The sequence below is a fragment of the Balaenoptera ricei genome, chromosome 4 (genome assembly GCF_028023285.1).
Source record: "Balaenoptera ricei isolate mBalRic1 chromosome 4, mBalRic1.hap2, whole genome shotgun sequence".
NCBI lineage: Eukaryota > Metazoa > Chordata > Mammalia > Artiodactyla > Balaenopteridae > Balaenoptera > Balaenoptera ricei.
This window is the reverse complement of record NC_082642.1, coordinates 161769790-161786136: the sequence shown is the minus strand read 5'-3', so window position 1 is coordinate 161786136 and position 16347 is coordinate 161769790. Positions and strand designations below refer to the sequence as shown.

The following is a 16347-nucleotide window of genomic DNA, read 5'->3' as shown; positions in this document are numbered from 1 at the left end:
AGGTGGGCATCATCTCCTACTCTGCCCACTGAAAAAAGCCAGTAACATCAAGTTCCCAGACAGTGCCCAAATTCCATTTCCCCTAGAAGGCAGCGGGGCCTCAGTAGTGTCAGGTCTAGGACACAAAATGCACCACCTCCCCAGGAATCGAGCTTCCTGTTCCTCGGTGTGGCCTCAAAGAACCCAGGAGGTGTGTCTAAAGGACTCAAGAGCCAATCCGAAGAGGCTCCCACTGACCATTGTCAAAAATATAACAACTATAGGGCTTCCCTGGTGGCACAGTGGTTAGGAATCTGCTTGCCAATGCAGGGGACACGGGTTCGAGCCCTGGTCTGGGAGGATCCCACATGCCGCGGAGCAACTGGGCCCGTGAGCCACAACTACTGAGCCTGCGCGTCTGGAGCCTGTGCTCCGCAACGGGAGAGGCCGCGACAGTGAGAGGTCCGTGCACCACGATGAAGAGTGGCCCCCAATCACCACAGCTGGAGAAAGCCCTCGCACAGAAACGAAGACCCAACACAGCCAAAAATAAATAAATTAATTAATTAATTAATTTTAAAAATATATATATATAACAACTATAATCCACTAGTTCATAGTGAGACAAAAGCCAAAACATCTCCAGGAAGCCAGCTCAGGACCCTGAAATCAACCCTGGATCTCGCGTTCCTGCACAACCTCCAGGTCCCCCGGCGACTTCAGCGCTCTTTGTAGAAGACCCTTCCAAAGCTGCTGCGTTAACGATGAGGAAGGAACAGAATTGAAGCAGCAGCCCCATGAAGCCCTAACAAACCAGCGGACACAACATGCCACCTCCCATGAGACTGTCAGCCAGAAAATCGAGCCCGAGTCTGATCAAGCCTCAAGATCTACCCACCGACATGCAGGAAATACAGGAGACAGAGGAGCACACTGAGTGACACCGCAGAGGCACAGCCGTCAGAGCCCAGGACGGGGAGACGTACTGGACAAACAACCTGCCTCTGTCAATAAACAAACTGCAAGAAAAATATGACAGAAGAGGAGTCTATAGATTAAAAAAGACTTAAAAACCTGGCCCCACCAAGTGCAATTTTCACCTTATTTTGATCCTGAGTTTAACACACATACTAAACATCAGATAATCCGGGAAATTTGAATAGTGACTAAATATTTAATTATATATATATATATAATTATATATACAATTACATCCAAAAGAACAAAATACCTAGGAATAAATTTAACCAAGGAGGTGAAGGACACATGTACACTATGAGACACTGATGAAAGAAATTAAAAAAGACACAAATAAATGGAAAGATATTCTGAGTTCATGGATTGGAAGAATTAATATTGTTGAAATGTCCATACTACCCAAAGCCATCTGCAGATTTAATGCAATATCACAATACCCATGACATTTTTCACAGAACTAGAAAATACACTCCTAACATTTGTACGGAACCACAAAAGACCCTGAATTGTCAAAGCAATCTTAAGAAAGAAGTACAAAGCTAGAAGTATCATGCTCCCTGATTTCAAACATCATAGAGCTATAGTAATCAAAACAGTGTGGTATTGGCACAGAAACAGATGTAGGTCAGTGGAACAGAATAGAGAGCCCAGGAATAATCCCACACATATGTGGTCAGTTAACTTACAACAAAGGAGACAAGAACAGACAACAGGGAAAGAGAGCCCCCTCAATGAATGGTGTTGGGAAAACTGGACACCACACATAAAACTAATTCAAAATAGATTAAAGACTTGAATGTAAGACCTGAAACCGTAAAACTCCTAGAATAAAACATAGGCTATGGTAAACTCCTTGACATCAGTCTTGGTGATGATTTTTTTGGATTTGACACCAAAAGCAAAAGCAACAAGAGCAAAAATAAACAAGTGGGACTACATCAAACTAAAAGGTTTCTGCACAGCAAAGGAAACCATCAGCAAAAGGAAAGGAACCTATTGAATGGGAGAAAATATTTGCAAATAATATATCTGATAAGGGTTAAGATCCAAAATACGTAAGAAACTCATACAACTCAATAGCAAAAAAAAACACCAAAAGCAAAAATCAAATAATACAATTAAAAAATGGGCAGAGGACCTGAATAGACATTTTTCCAAAGAAGACATATAAATGGCCAACAGGTATATAAAAAGATGCTAAACATCACTAATCATCAGGAAAATGCAAATCAAAACCACAATGAGATATCACCTCACACCGGTTGGAATGGCTATTATCAAAAGGACAAAAAATAACAAGTGTTGGTGAGGGTGTGGAGAAAAGGGAGCCCTCGTGCACTGTTAGTGGGAAAGTAAACTGGTGCTGCTGCCATGGAAAACAGTATGGGGGTTCCTCAAAAAACTAAAAATAGAACTACTATATGATCCACCAATTCCACTTCTGGGTATTTATTGGAAAAAAACCAAAAATGCTGGACATCCCTGGTGGTGCAGTGGTTAAGAATCCACCAGCCAATGCAGGGGCACAGGTTTGAGCCCTGATCCGGGAAGATCCCACATGCCGCGAAGCAACTAAGCCCGTGCACCACAACTACTGAGCCTACGCTCTAGAGCCCAAGAGCCACAACTACTGAGCCCACATGCCACAACTTCTGAAGCCCGTGTGCCTAGAGCCCATGCTCCACAACAAGAGAAGCCACCGCAATGAGAAGCCCGCGCACCGCAACAAAGAGTAGCCCCTGCTCACCGCAACTAGAGAAAGCCCGCGCGCAGCAACGAAGACCCAACGCAGCCAAAAATAAATAAATAAGTAAATAAAAAAACACCAAAATGCTGACTTGAAAAAAATATATGCACCCCTCTGTTCATTGCAGTATTATTTACAATAGCCAACATACCTAAGCATCCATCAATGGATGAATGGATAAAGAAACTGTGGTATACACACACACACACACACACACACACACACACACACACAGAGAGAGAGAGAGAGAGAGAGAGAGAGAGAGAGGAATATTACTCAGCCATAAAAAATAATGAAATCTTGCCATTTGCAACAACATAGATGGGCCTTGATAGCATTATGCTAAGTGAGATAAATTAGATGAAGAAAGACAAAAACATATGATCTCTTATATGTGGAATCTAAAAACAAAAACAAAAAGATGAGCTCATAGACATAGAGAACAGATTGGTGGTTGCCAGAGGTGAGGGGTGGGGGGTGGGAGAAATGGGTGAAGGCGTCAAAAGGGAGAAACTTCCAGTTATAAGGTGATAAGTGCTGGGGGTGCCATGTACAGCATGGGACTGCAGTTAATACTGCTGTGCCGTGTGTTTCAAAGTTGCTAAGAAAGTAGATCTTAGAAGTTCTCACCACGAGAAAAAAATTCTGTAACTCTGTGTGTTGACGGACATTAACTAGACGTATTGTAGTGACTCTTTCACTATATATACAAAATCAAATCATTATGTGGTACACCTGAAACTAATACAGTGTTACATGGCAATTATACCTGAATAAAGATTTTATTGTTAATTTTTAAGATGTGACACTGGTACTTCTTTTTTAAAGAAAGAGACACTCAAATTTACAGGTAAATCTGTGAGTCCGGGATTTGCTTCAAAGCGCTCCCTAGGGAGAAGCGGGGAGGATGGGCGGGGCACGGCTGGGGCCTTGACTGGTCATTGCTGAAGCAGCGGTGGACACACAGGGGTTGTTACACTCTCTTTTGTATGTTTCGTATATTAGAAATATTCCATAACAAAACATTAAAAATTTTCATTAAAAATAAACGTTGTAAATATTAGTAGAAAAACCTACCCTCTGAAGCTCAGAGCTCCCTGGCCTCCCTGACACTGGACCTTGTCTGCTCTGTACAAGTGTCCTTTCTTAGGTGGCCGGGGCCGAGCACACGCCACACAACCAACCAGAGCTGTCGGGACACCAGAGGGCTTCCCTGAAAAGCTGCCAGGACTGAAATTCACCTAAAGATTTGTACACTATTGTCCACAGTAGCCTTATTCACAATAGCCAAAAATTAACAACCCAATGTCCACCAAGGTGTGAACAGATAAGCAAAAGAACACACTTGGCAATAAAAAGGAATGAGCCACTGATCCACACACCACGAGGAACTACACAAACATGATGTTGAGGGAAAGAATGCCAGACCAGGAGCCCACAGTGAGATTCGTCCGCACGGACATCCAGGGCGGGGGCAGGGCTCATCCCCGGCGACACAAAGCAGCCAGCGATTCCCCGTTAGACAGAAGCACTCTTACCTGTGGTTACCTGGGTGCGTACATTTGTCAAAACTCATCAACCTGGACACTTGAAAATGGGCTCCTTCTACATGTAAGTTACATTCAGTAAAGCTGAGTGGACATTTAGTTTGTGCTCTTTACTGCAGGCAAAGTTTACTCCCTTCCCCGCAAAAGAACTTGTTGAATCTAGTTCAGTATTTAAGGATGTAAACGTGGACGTGTAGGGAAGGACAGCGCGCAGCACGCGGGTGAGGCCGAGGGCACGTGCGTGTCGAACGGGTGTCACGAGGTGGGAAGCACGCGGAGCCCCAGCCCGGGCGCGAGGGGTTCACTGGGCTACGCTTCCAGCCTTGCTACACGTTTGAAATTCTCAAAGCACAACGGTGGAAACACCGACGCGTGCAAGTTTGCATCTCTCACCCCGGTGGACGGCAGCTCCGCGGGGCCGCCCCTCACCTCGAGGGTCAGCCCGCGCTCAGCCAGTGCCCGCCGTGTGCCCACACGCACCCACCTGCAGCACACGGCTCATCCACTGGAAGCTGTCTTCCTCTGAGGCGTCAGGCCGCTGCTCTGCCACCAGCACGATCCGGTCATCGTGCAGCACTGTCACGGAGAACACCGCGATCCTGGGGGAGGAAGGGACAGAGATGACCGCCCAGCAAGGGGGGCCGGGACGCAGACGCCCCGTCCCGCCCAGACGGAAGCCGCAGCAGGGCTGGAGGGAGACGCTGTCCAACAGAATTTAAAGGGAAGCAGCCACGAACCTCCTCCAATGTGGATGAAATAAGTTTCGATTCACAAAACAGAAAGGACTTCAGTGCACAGCAAACCACCAGGCACACGTTGTAAAAGAAGGTTTTCCTTAATTGCAATGTTAATCTATGTGATGTACTTCCTTATGCAAAAATCTCTGTCTAGAAGTTCTGTTAATTATCTGTTTCTTAGTCCAGGCGAAATCTCTCACCACTCATCACTCCGCTCATGTCTGTGACTGACGTCAGTGGTCGTCTTTCTCATGGCTTACTGAAGAAGTTCAACATGTTCTCCTTTTCTCTGTGTTGCCTTTTTCTTCCTTTGGACTTTGAGTGGATTCTCTTTTTCTTTATGAGACAAGCATCTGTGTCCCCATCACGCCCATCCTGCTGGCACGGCTGCCAAGCTAGCTCTGGGCCCTCACAGACCTACCTTCTCTGGCTGCTCCTTTGGCCGCTGCGCGCACAGGCACGCGCATACGCAGGCACACGCATAGGCATGCACACACACAGGCACGCACACGCACACACGTGCACCCACTCTCTTTCATGCAACAAACTTTACCCAGTATTAACCTTTCCTTACTTTCACACATCTTGTTTCTCTTAGTACCTCACCCAAAAGTGTTTTCACAAACATGGTCTTTCTGTGACAAAACTTCTGAACCTTACGTACCCAAGAATACTTTTACTGCAACCGCACAATTAAGCGACATCTTGGGATGAATATAAAATCTAGGTTAAAAGTTCCTCTGAAAAACTTAAAACGTTACTGCACGGTCATCCTCTCGCTCCGGCCCCTCTGCCGGGGAGTCTGACGCATCCTGGCTGGAGGCCCACCCCACAGGCCCCCTTCCTCAGGGTCCAGACATGCACCCCCCACCCTGAGTCTGCTCTCAGGATGCCAGCCAGCCCTTCTTGCTCTGCTTCCCTCTTAATTTTTCTTTTAAACTTTCTATCTCTTGACTTCTGGAGAAATTTCTTTATCTGGCTTTCCAGCGTGTCAGCTCACTCCACAGCCGCCTCTGCCCTGCGTTTACTCCATCCGTTAAACACGCTTCTGTCGTGACGCCGCGACCTCGCCAGTGCTCAGCTCCGCCCTGGCGGAGGCACGCAGGCCACCTCTCCATCCGCGGGGGCGACCACCCTGCACCCCCGCTAGTCGCTGGGCCGGCGTCCCCTCCAGCTGCCGTCCAGTGTCAGTGGCCATGCGAGGCTCCCTAACGCACCCAGGAGCGGGCGCGGGCGACCCCGGCGTCCCCTCGGTGGACACTTGCACTCACGGTGTCTCGGTTTCTGCTCTGAGTCCTGTGCGCCCCGGCTCCAGGCTGCACGCGCCCACCAGGCCTGCCCGCCCTGCTCGTTTCTCCCGAGTGCTTATACGCGGCCGTCATCCTGACCCGGGGAAGGGCCGGCAGACCACGCTGACCTACCACTGGCAGAATTCCCTGATGGTTTCTTTAAGGTATGTTCAAAGGAAGGCTCCAGCCAGGCTCACAGGCACCCTAGTTTGAGTAACGAAAGCACTACCTTGAGAAGAATAAAATGAAGAAATGCAGTGGCTGAGTGGACCAGCTAGGAGAAGGGGCCACCTCCTCCAGGACAAAGAGCTCGGAGCTGGACGAGCTGGACAGGGCGCCCCCTCCCCGCCCCAGCCGCCTGGGGCCCAGGCCAGGGGCCCCCTTACGTGCTCTATAGACATGACAATCTGTAAAGTGATTGCCTAACACGTTCAGAGAAGGTGAACTGACTCTATCCCAGGAGAGAACGGCCTCGGGTGATTTCAGGGAAAAGGGCGCCCTCCGCTCCAGGCTGCACTCCCGAGGTTCTCGGGCAGCTGCCCAGGTGCCCTCGCCCTCACGTGCACTGTGCCCCGTGTGGCGTCTGGGCCCGGTCTCCGTGCCCAGGTCAAGGTCTGGATCTCACCCTCTAAGGAACCACGAGCTCTGTGGACGGTGAGGACTCCAACTCTGGCCTCCTCGCTGCAAATGTCATCCTGTTCTTTGTGAAGTTCCTCTGATGAATGGGAATTTTTAGGTTTTGTGTATTCAAATCACTGGGCTTTCCTTCCACTGCAGGAGACCTCTCGAAGGTTAACTAGAGAAGGAACCTAAAGGCACGGCAAGGGGACCCGCAGCGCATCACCTGCCTCTGTAGACAAACTTCATGGGCTCCACGGCCAGTGCGGTGGCCACGATGTCGTCCGCGTTGTGTCTGCGGACCCCCACCACCATCAGCCCGTCCAGCTTGCCCACGACGAAGACCAGGTTATCCTGAAGGCAAGGATGCTGGTCGGGCCCCGGACACGTGGGCAGGCCCTGTGGCTCAGGCCCTGCTACAGAGACCCGACAGCTCAGAGACCAAGTAACTCACAGACAGGGCCAGCGGGCCCCCTGCCCACGGTCTCCCTGCCCAGGGAGACCGTGGGCAGGGGCCACCAGGGGTAAAGGGGCCCTAAGCCTGGCGGGCTTTGTGGGGGGAGGGGGGGTGCGAGGGGGCACCCAGGGCAGGCGTCAGCACCGGAAAGGTCAGAGATGGGAATGCAGCTGAGGGTGAAGTCTGTTAAGGACTTGATGCTCCTGCGCTATAGACAGGGCTCCCCAGCTCGGCCCCAGTGACGTTCTGGAGGCCGGGACTCTGTCGGGGGGGGGGGGGGGTCCTGTGCACAGGGGACGCGGAGCAGCACCCCTCCCCAGCTCTGAGCCCATCTGCAGGCCCAGGTCTGCCAGCGGGACATACTCACAGGCCCGATGAAGCCCAGCAGCCCCGTCCTGGTGAAAGGTCTGTCGGAGATGGGCGCGCCCCCTGCCGTGACTGGGACAGTCTGCACAGAGTGGAGAGGACAAGGTCAGGCGTGGTCCACAGGGGTCAAGTGAGCGGCAGGCGGGGGGGAGAGAGGGCCCGGCATGCGCTGCCCACGCCGGGCATGGCTCCTCAGATGGGCATCACCGCGTCTCCCTGGAGGGGAAGGGGCTCCCACCAGGGCCAAAGTCCCTGCCGTCTGGTGAGACCTCCATCAGGCTCCTGGCCTCCACGGCCCGTGCTCCCCCTCCCGGCCTGTCCCGTCCCGGCCTGGGGGCTGGGGGGCACTCGCTGGGCTCTCCTGACGACCCTACGGCTCCAGCCCAGAGGCCGGTTTCCCTGGGCCAACCTGGATCCGTCAGGGGCACGAGGCGCCCGCGTACGGCTGGCCTGCCAGAGCCAGTCCTACGCACTGTCCCCTCCCACCCCTCCGCAGCTGTGGACTCGACTTCAGCACAAAGGTAGGGACCAGGCGCGGACCTCAAAGATGTTCTTTGTGATCCCGAGCAGCCCATAGTACGCTGTCGCCGTCGCGCTGGAGTTGACGCAGATTTCTCCAACTTCATCGGTTTTACAGAGATAAGGGATCCCCTCCACCTTCACAACACACACGTTAGCTAAAGAGAGAAAACAACCCTCAAGGGCACGAACAAAGAGGACACCGAGATGGGTCATGCCCAGAGACCCGCGGGCTTGGCCTCTGCAGGGTGGACACTCACACCCCGCTGGCCACAAGCCTGCGTGTTCCACACACGGTACGTGAAGGTGACAGAAACGCTCCCAGTCACGCGGGCTCTGTCGTGGCCCCGGCCCCGCCCTCCTGAACCCGCAGGAGATGGGAGGTGCCATCCGCTCGCACCTTTGCCTTTCGGGCTGGCTCCCACACCAGGCCTGACGACCCCACCCGAGCGTGGGCCCCTCCCGCGGCCCCGTGACCCCCTTCTGTCTTCACCAAGCAGCACGCCCACCCACGTGGCCGCCTGTGGCCCAGAGCCTCAGGAGGGCAGGCAGCGGAGGGTGGCGCTGCTGCGCGTGCGTTTCCCCCCAGATCCGCGTGCTCGCCTGCGTTCTAAACCAACAGAGACCCCGCCCACAGCACAACCAGACCAAAAGGGACAGCCCCTGCGTGCCGTGGTAACACAACCCTGGGGCTGACACAGAGAAGGCTGTGCATCTGCCGAAAACAAGACCCCCCAGGTCCTCACTGACTCAGACCTGCAACAGTCCCGGCCACAGACACACACACACCCGAGGGAGCGTGTGCACATGCGCGCACACACACCACCCACACACCTGAGGGAGCACGTGCACATACACACACACACACACACACACACACACACCCCTGAGGGAGCGTGTGCACACACACCTGAGGGAGCACATGCACACAACACACACACACACACCTGAGGGAGCACGTGCACACAACACACACACACACACCCCTGAGGGAGCACACACACACACACCTGAGGGAGCACGTGCACACACACCACACACACACACACACACACACACACCTGAGGGAGCACGTGCACACACACCACACACACACACCCACCCCTGAGGGAGCACACACACATACCTGAGGGAGCACGTGCACACACACACACACCTGAGGGAGCACACACACACACTTGAGGGAGCACGTGCACACACACCACACACACACACACCTGAGGGAGCACGTGCACACACACACCACACACACACACCTGAGGGAGCACGTGCACACACACACACCACACACACACACCCCTGAGGGAGCACACACACATACCTGAGGGAGCGCGTGCACACACACACACACACCCGAGGGAGCACACACGTGCCTGAGGGAGCGTGGGCACACACACAGAACCTGGTCCAAGTTTAAGAATAAAACGAGCCCCAGTATGAAAGTCCTTATACTTTCAATCAAAAGAATCACCTATTACAATATTTCGCCATCTTCTAGAGAATTCCTGTGCTCGCCACATAACAACTGAAAATCAGGAAGACTCTGCTCTTTACCCCTCATAAAACGTTTATGCTGGAGTTCCTGCCTCTACAGAACCGATGAGTCCTTACTTCTGGTAGACTTAGGCCAGGAAAAAACACAACTCACGCTTCTAAGAAAGTGGAACTAGAAACAAACTCAAACGTCCAGCCTTGTTCTACGTGTCCAACCTCTGGCACACGCACAGGCCCAGACCGCGGCCCGCGGCCCTCCCGCTGGTTCCCAGCCAGCCCCCGAGCGTGGGCGGCTCACGCCCGGCCCATGCAGGCCCTGTACCCCGGGGAGCAGCGGACGGGGCGACGGACGCAGAGATGGCGCCGCTCTCCGGAGGTGACCAGGTGGCTTAGCCAGCTGCCCGGAGCCCAGAGGGGCCGGCACGGGGAGGGGGGAAGCTGGAGCAGCCGTGGGGTCACCGCGGTGAGGGGCGCTCCCCAACTCACAATGCCACAGGGCCTCCCGGGCCAGGCTCTGCTCTTAACTCTCCCCCATGACCCTGCACGGGGTCCCGCGTGTGCTCGCGCCTGTGGGGGAGCTGCAGGGCACAGCGCCGTCACCTTCCTGCGCTGGCTGGCTGCCATGGCGGCACAGACACCCCGCGACGCACGCGTCATCCAGGCCCGGGGCCTTTCTGGAAGCACGGGGACCCCTGGGAACCTTCAGGGCCACACTGCCCCCCTAGCAGGCCCTTGTCAGGACGTAGAGACAGTCGCATCACCGGGTTACCTGCACACGTCCAGGGGCCTGAGGCTGGCGCCTGGCCTCGGGGGAGGCGTGACGACTGCCTGGCGCGTGGCGAGCACCCAGAGCCCGAGCTCTGGCACTACTTCCCCAACGGTGGGGGACCAGAGTCCGGTTCACAGGCCGTAGACACACCCCGTATCTTAGCACAACTTTAACGTGATACAAAGGGAGGCCAAAACCAAAAAATATGTTACAAGTTAAAATCCCAATTCACACGGGGAATCATCTGAAGCCCTCCGGTGCTCGCGTGCTCCAGAGCCCTTGCTGCCACCCGGCCGCAGGTCAAGACCATCCCCAGCTGCGACCTCACCTCCAGGCATCGCCTGACCGACGTCCTGAACCGCCAGGACCGAGAGCTTCTCTTCCGCGTCCAGTCTGATCACCCCGTGACTGAGGCCGCTCATCGACAGCACAGCTCTTCTTGGAGGAGGGCCCCCCAGGTCAGGCGGCCTGGAAACAAAGCGGATTCACTGACGCGGGGACAGAGCCCGTGGGCGTGGGACCACGGCCCCCTGCCGGCAGGACGATGAGCAGCCAGGTGCCCATCTGTGCTGGCTGCAGGGCCTCGGGGGGCAGCGCGTGTCCCCACAGGCGTGCGCGACGCCCCCCGTCACGCACTCCTCCGCAGGGGGGCCCGGTGGGCCACGAGGACGTTTCCACCAGGCCGTCCTGGGACGTCCCCCGGAGCCCCGAGCAGCAGGTGAGCAGCAGGTGACCGCTTCCTGGGAGCAAGCCTGCGGGCACCAAAACCAGGGCAAGGAGCCCAGGGCCGCAGGCAGGAAGAACAAAGGGTCGGCCACTCCCCAGCCCGAGACCCTCGAACGGCTGGCAGAACTGCCCCGAGCAGCCCTTCCCAACTCCTGACCACGGGAAGCAGGAGAGGGAGTAAAGTGACTGCTGCTGTTTGCGACGCCAAGTTTGGGCCTGATTAGCTTCGCAGCAGCAGGAACCAGGATGCTGAGAGACAAACGTCATGTCTCCTCCAGCGGGAAAACACTACTCTGCTGAGCACAAGAAACCACCATAGAACAAAGGAACGAAGAACACCTTATTCCCTGTGAAGAATAAAGATGTTGTTTTTAACGCTAATTATTACTAAAATTTTACCATCACTTACACTACTATTTATAAATACACAGACATAACACAAGACCACAGCTGAGGCTAATCTGAGTTGAGGGTGGAAAATTAACACTAAGTCACCCTCAGCTGCGAGCATGCTGCCCTCTACCCGAGGATGGCGCTCAGGGCAGCGTGGACGACCCGGGCAGGAAGGTGAGCCGAGGGGCACACCTGCGGGGGCCTGGGGAGCAACACGGATGAGCCCAGAGAGGACGCGGCCTGGGGGCGGTGGGGCCAGGGGGCATCACTGGGAGGTCAAGGGTCCCGCAGGCACAGACCCCCGTCCACAGCTGACGGGCACTGGCCGCCAGCCACCCTTTCCTGGAACAGGGGCGAGTCCTGGCTGCAGTGTTTACTGCGGAACACAAGGCCTTCCTGATCTGAGGAGCGCTCGGGAAAACCAGCCCGCGTGCTGCAAGAATCCAGAGATCGCGACCCAGGGAGCTGCTATTGAACTTGCGCCACAAACCAGGCCGGTGTGGGACGTGCGGCCAACACAGGCTGTTGGACGTGGCACCTGGGGCTGCCCCATTACAACACCAACACACCTGGGAAACGGGCCCAGGGCTGGGCACTGCTCTCAATTTCTCCTGCTCAGGAACAGATCAACCAAATTCGCTACCACAGGTAATTCGGCTGAATGAGGAAGAACTAGGCGTCTACAGGATGGTCTACCTGCGGATGGCCACCGTGAGCGCTTCCGGAGAACTGGCGCAGGGACAGATCACCTCGGGCCTCAGCCCTCTGGCTTGAAAGACGTTGAGGAACGCGTCACAGGAGGATATGGACCCTGCGTGAGACAGAGTGGACGCAAGAGCTGAGCGCAAAGCCGACGGGCACCCGGCGTGGGGGAGGCCCGGCGCCGGGCCTGGAGGCTGCACCCCTTCACCTCACAGTCAAAGTCTCATGGGGAGCGGGTGGGGCCCTTTCCATGAAAAACAGGGCGCGTTCTCAAATCGCCAGCAAACAAGAAGCCAACTCTCAGCCCCGCATTGTCTCTGAGGTCTAACCCACGGCCTCACCCGCCTCCTGGCAGCTCTGCCAAGGGGGAGGTGACCCAGGGCACTAACGGAGCCGCCCGCAGCCGAACCTTCCACCGCATGAGGCCCCGGCCACGTGCGCGCCCTCTCCTGGGCGTGCCTCGGAACCGCAGCCTCTGCCAAGCGGCCCTGCCGTGCCTCTCCTGCGGGCGCAGCCTAGCTCTCTGTCCCTGCTTCTCTGCCAGCGTCACCGGGCCATGAAAACTCAGCTCCTAGGAGGCTGGGTGCTGCCCGCTCAGGGCCTGAGTCAGCACAGCCCTGCACCCACTGGGGCCCCGGGGCTGCACCACGACCTGCACCCTCTGCACAGTGAGGCTGCGGGGAAGGAGGGGACCTGGTCATGGGTCCTCGTGTCCAGCAGAGGACACACAAGACCGTCCAGAGGGCTCGGAGCTACAGGGGAGAGACGGGCGCTCGGAGTGGCGGGATCTGGGGTCTGGGGGGCAGCAGCCCGGGGAGGGGCTCCTGGTGGCTCGACGGGTGCACCGCAGTGGAGGCTCAGAGGAGCCGGCAGCTCCGGTGCTTTGGAGGCGGGACGGCGGGGCCCTCGGGGTTCGGGTGGGTGGAGGGAAGGAGAGACGTTGGGGTGCTAGAAGGTAGGGTTCCCTCCCGAGTGTCGGGGCCACAGCTGGACAGGGGATTAGATGAAAGGCAGCCTCTGGTCCAGGGCGGATTCAGTGCACAAACAGTGACACACAGGTGTTAAAGCAGTGAGAAAACTCCCACCGCCGCCCCCCCCCCCCCGGTTCTGTGCTGCCTGGAAACCCCACCCAAGGCCACCCAAGGCTCCCCAGGACACCCCGGGCAGGTCCTGCACAACCGGCAGCTCCTCTCGGGCCCCGAGCAGAGACCGGGGCACAGAGCCCAGGAGGACGCGGGGCGGCCGGCCGGGCCGGCGGGGGCGGGGGCGGGGCGGGCGGTACTCACACGGGTTCGCGCCGTCGGCCACGATCAGCAGGCGCAGGGAGCTGAGGCTGACGCCCCTCTGACCTCGCTGAGCCAAGAGCGACCAGTGCATGTCGCGGGACTTCACCAGCGCGGCCCGGGCTGCGCGGGGGCGAGGGCGCGCCTGCGTCAGGGGCGCGAGCACACAGAGCAGGCCGCGTGCTCCCTGCCGCCCGGCCTACCTAGAGATCGACTCGCTCGTTCGCAACTGATTCTCCCTTGGAGCCTCTCTGTTCTCCCCACACCTGCCCCTCCCACGGCCGCGAGGCTGGGCCTGCCCTGTGCTGGGGGCCCCGGGGACGTGGGGCTGCGGGGCGGCCCCCGATGTGAACAGACGGGCTGGGCCTCATTCCCGGCCCTGCTCTCACCAGCAGAGGCACCCGCCAAGCGCCCCACCGGACTCTGGCTCTCCTCCGCTAGACACGGTAAACAGCGACAGCGTCCAGCACGCTGCAGAGAACGGCCCACGTCACATCGGTACCGGCACCACCGTCAGGGCAGCGGACAAGCACACGGCCACCCGGGACCAGTCAGTGCGAGGAAAACCCGAGCCCCTCAGGGGGACTAACGGTGCCCCCGAGCTCTACCGAAGCAGAGCCAGAGGGACGCTCAGACCACGCAGGTGTGGCCGTGCTGGGGAAGCACCGACTGACCACAGGTGGACAGCAGGGCGGGCGGGGCCCCACGGGCAGCCCCCTCACTCTGGGTCATAAGCCGCTATGAGTAAACAGCTTTGCTACTGGTGGCTTGAAGAGCCCGAACTTCAAATCAAAGCCACCTCAAGAACTAAGAATTAGGAGCATTTCTGTGAGAGAATAAAGTTAGGAGTCTCCGGCCCTTGCAGAAAAGAGCTGTCCTCCACGACCCCCCAGCTCCCCAGCGCCGGCGACTCAGACCCACCACGGCGTAGGGGAGCCTGGCCCCGGCCACACACGCCTGCGGTTCTGCATGCTGCTTTATTTTTTCTTAATCGCCAAAGATGAAATCAAAGAGACTTCTCGAATGAAGGATGAATCGAGAGACGCTACTCCCGTTACCTTTATACGCGCACACTTTCTGAATCCAGGAGAGTGGGTTGGCCTTCATCAGCGCGAACGGGATGCTGACCACGTGCATCCTGTTCATGACACTCTGCAAAGAGACGCGCGGTCGGGGCTGGGCACAGAGCCCGCCAGGAAAGGCACAGAGAGCATCAGAGCTCTGCTCACAGGACAGCTCAGTGCAGAGACACGGTTCACACCAACACGACTAAGCGTTACTCCATCAGCTTTAACAGGGCTTGGAGTCACCCACGGACGTGAAACGTTAGCAACCCTCCCTCTAACAGTCAGGTCGTTTAGGTACAGCACTCACTGTTAACACTCCATGCCACAGGCCGGCATCCCTTTTGAAATCCAGCACATTTGTTAATGTTTCAGCTGAAAGAGGACAAAGATGGTTAAACCACCGAGTGACCCTCCTCATGTCATGTGCATTTTCAGAGAAACTCTGAGATGATTACATCATCAACATATAAGGGTTTTAGGAAAGATACACAGCGCTCCCAAATGCCATGCACCAATCAATCAATAATCTTGGTTATCAAGTTACTTGGTTATTCAAATTACTGGAAAAACATAAAAGCAGAAGGTCATACAACTGTGGATTAAAACGGAGAATCTGCTGATCACTCATCTGTAAACACAGGGGGCAGCGTACACTCCAGAGGCGGCAGGCTTGGACGTGGAGATGAAGGACGGTGGCGGGTCTCTCACCTCTCAACCCTACGCCCGCACACCCCCACTCCTCACGTCATCCTGCAGCCCCGGGAAACGTCACAGGCTCCCCGTGTCACCTCCCTTCAGAGCTGTTCCTTCCCTCCTGCCCACTCTCTCTCCCAGAGGCTGTGCCGAGCGTGCTGTAGGGCGCAGGGGTAGCTGGGGTCCCAGGGCCGCTTCCCAGCACAGCCCTGAGGCTCAGAGCTCGGGCAGAGGACAGAGCCTGGGGCTGCCAGGTGCACCCACAGAAGGAACACCCAACAGTGAACAGGAAGTTTGGTTTGTGTGCCAGGAAATGCTGCGGCATTCTGTCGAGAATACTCTACACACGTTCCCTTGCTGGCTAAGGAGCCCAAATTATAGGTGATACATGTACGGTTAACACTGGATCTGAAGAAAAAGAAAACCAGGGGACCTGATTTGATAGAATTTTAAAAAAATTACGTAGGCCCTTGAACACACCTAAAATCCTTTTCCAAATGTCCACCGAGGTCTTGCCCGGTGCCCTCAACTAGCCCTTGCTTCTAAACACTGATATTTCAGATTTTACACATACCACTCAATTTACTTCCTAGTTTTGTTCAATTCCAGTATTTTAGTGGAAAGAAGTAAAGTTCTCTACGTTACATAGCTGATAGTTCGCAGTAAAGGGGGAGCTGCCTGTATATTGCCAAGAGACAAGCCCTGACCACAAAGATTCCACTGGTACATCCGAGTGCGTGACAGCTTAAGCCAAAGCCAGCCACAGAAAACAGTAAGAAAAAGTGTGTCCCGATAAGAAAACGCAAAATGCGCTGCCCCTCAGCTACGGCACAGTTTGAACCAGCCCACTGGCCACAGACCAATGGGTAGTGAGTGGGTTTCACGCTCTGTAACGCCAGTGTCCACACTCTACCCGTCCAGGAGAGCAGAGGCCCCGAGCAAGCGAGCCGCACGACCTGGATTAAACAGCAGACGCTATGCGG

The 16347-nt window shown here is 55.9% G+C and overlaps 1 protein-coding gene across 13 annotated transcripts in view; it reads right to left on the bottom strand.

Moving 5' to 3' along the window:
- The window catches only part of DIP2A (disco interacting protein 2 homolog A), a 90479-nt gene that overhangs the window by 22431 nt on the left and 51701 nt on the right, over positions 1-16347 (bottom strand). For 11 of the 13 annotated variants that reach the window (XM_059921773.1, XM_059921774.1, XM_059921777.1 and 8 more), the window contains 9 exons: positions 14979-15043; positions 14663-14756; positions 13608-13727; positions 12316-12430; positions 10829-10968; positions 8259-8395; positions 7720-7800; positions 7122-7249; positions 4736-4850 (listed from right to left, as the gene is read on the bottom strand). In XM_059921773.1, coding sequence (XP_059777756.1) covers positions 4736-4850; positions 7122-7249; positions 7720-7800; positions 8259-8395; positions 10829-10968; positions 12316-12430; positions 13608-13727; positions 14663-14756; positions 14979-15043 — 995 coding nt within the window. Of the gene's footprint in view, positions 1-4735; positions 6507-6902; positions 7250-7719; positions 7801-8258; positions 8396-10828; positions 10969-12315; positions 12431-13607; positions 13728-14662; positions 14757-14978; positions 15044-16347 lie in introns of those variants that run through there. The other 2 variants (XR_009503043.1, XM_059921776.1) reach the window with 2 other exon arrangements.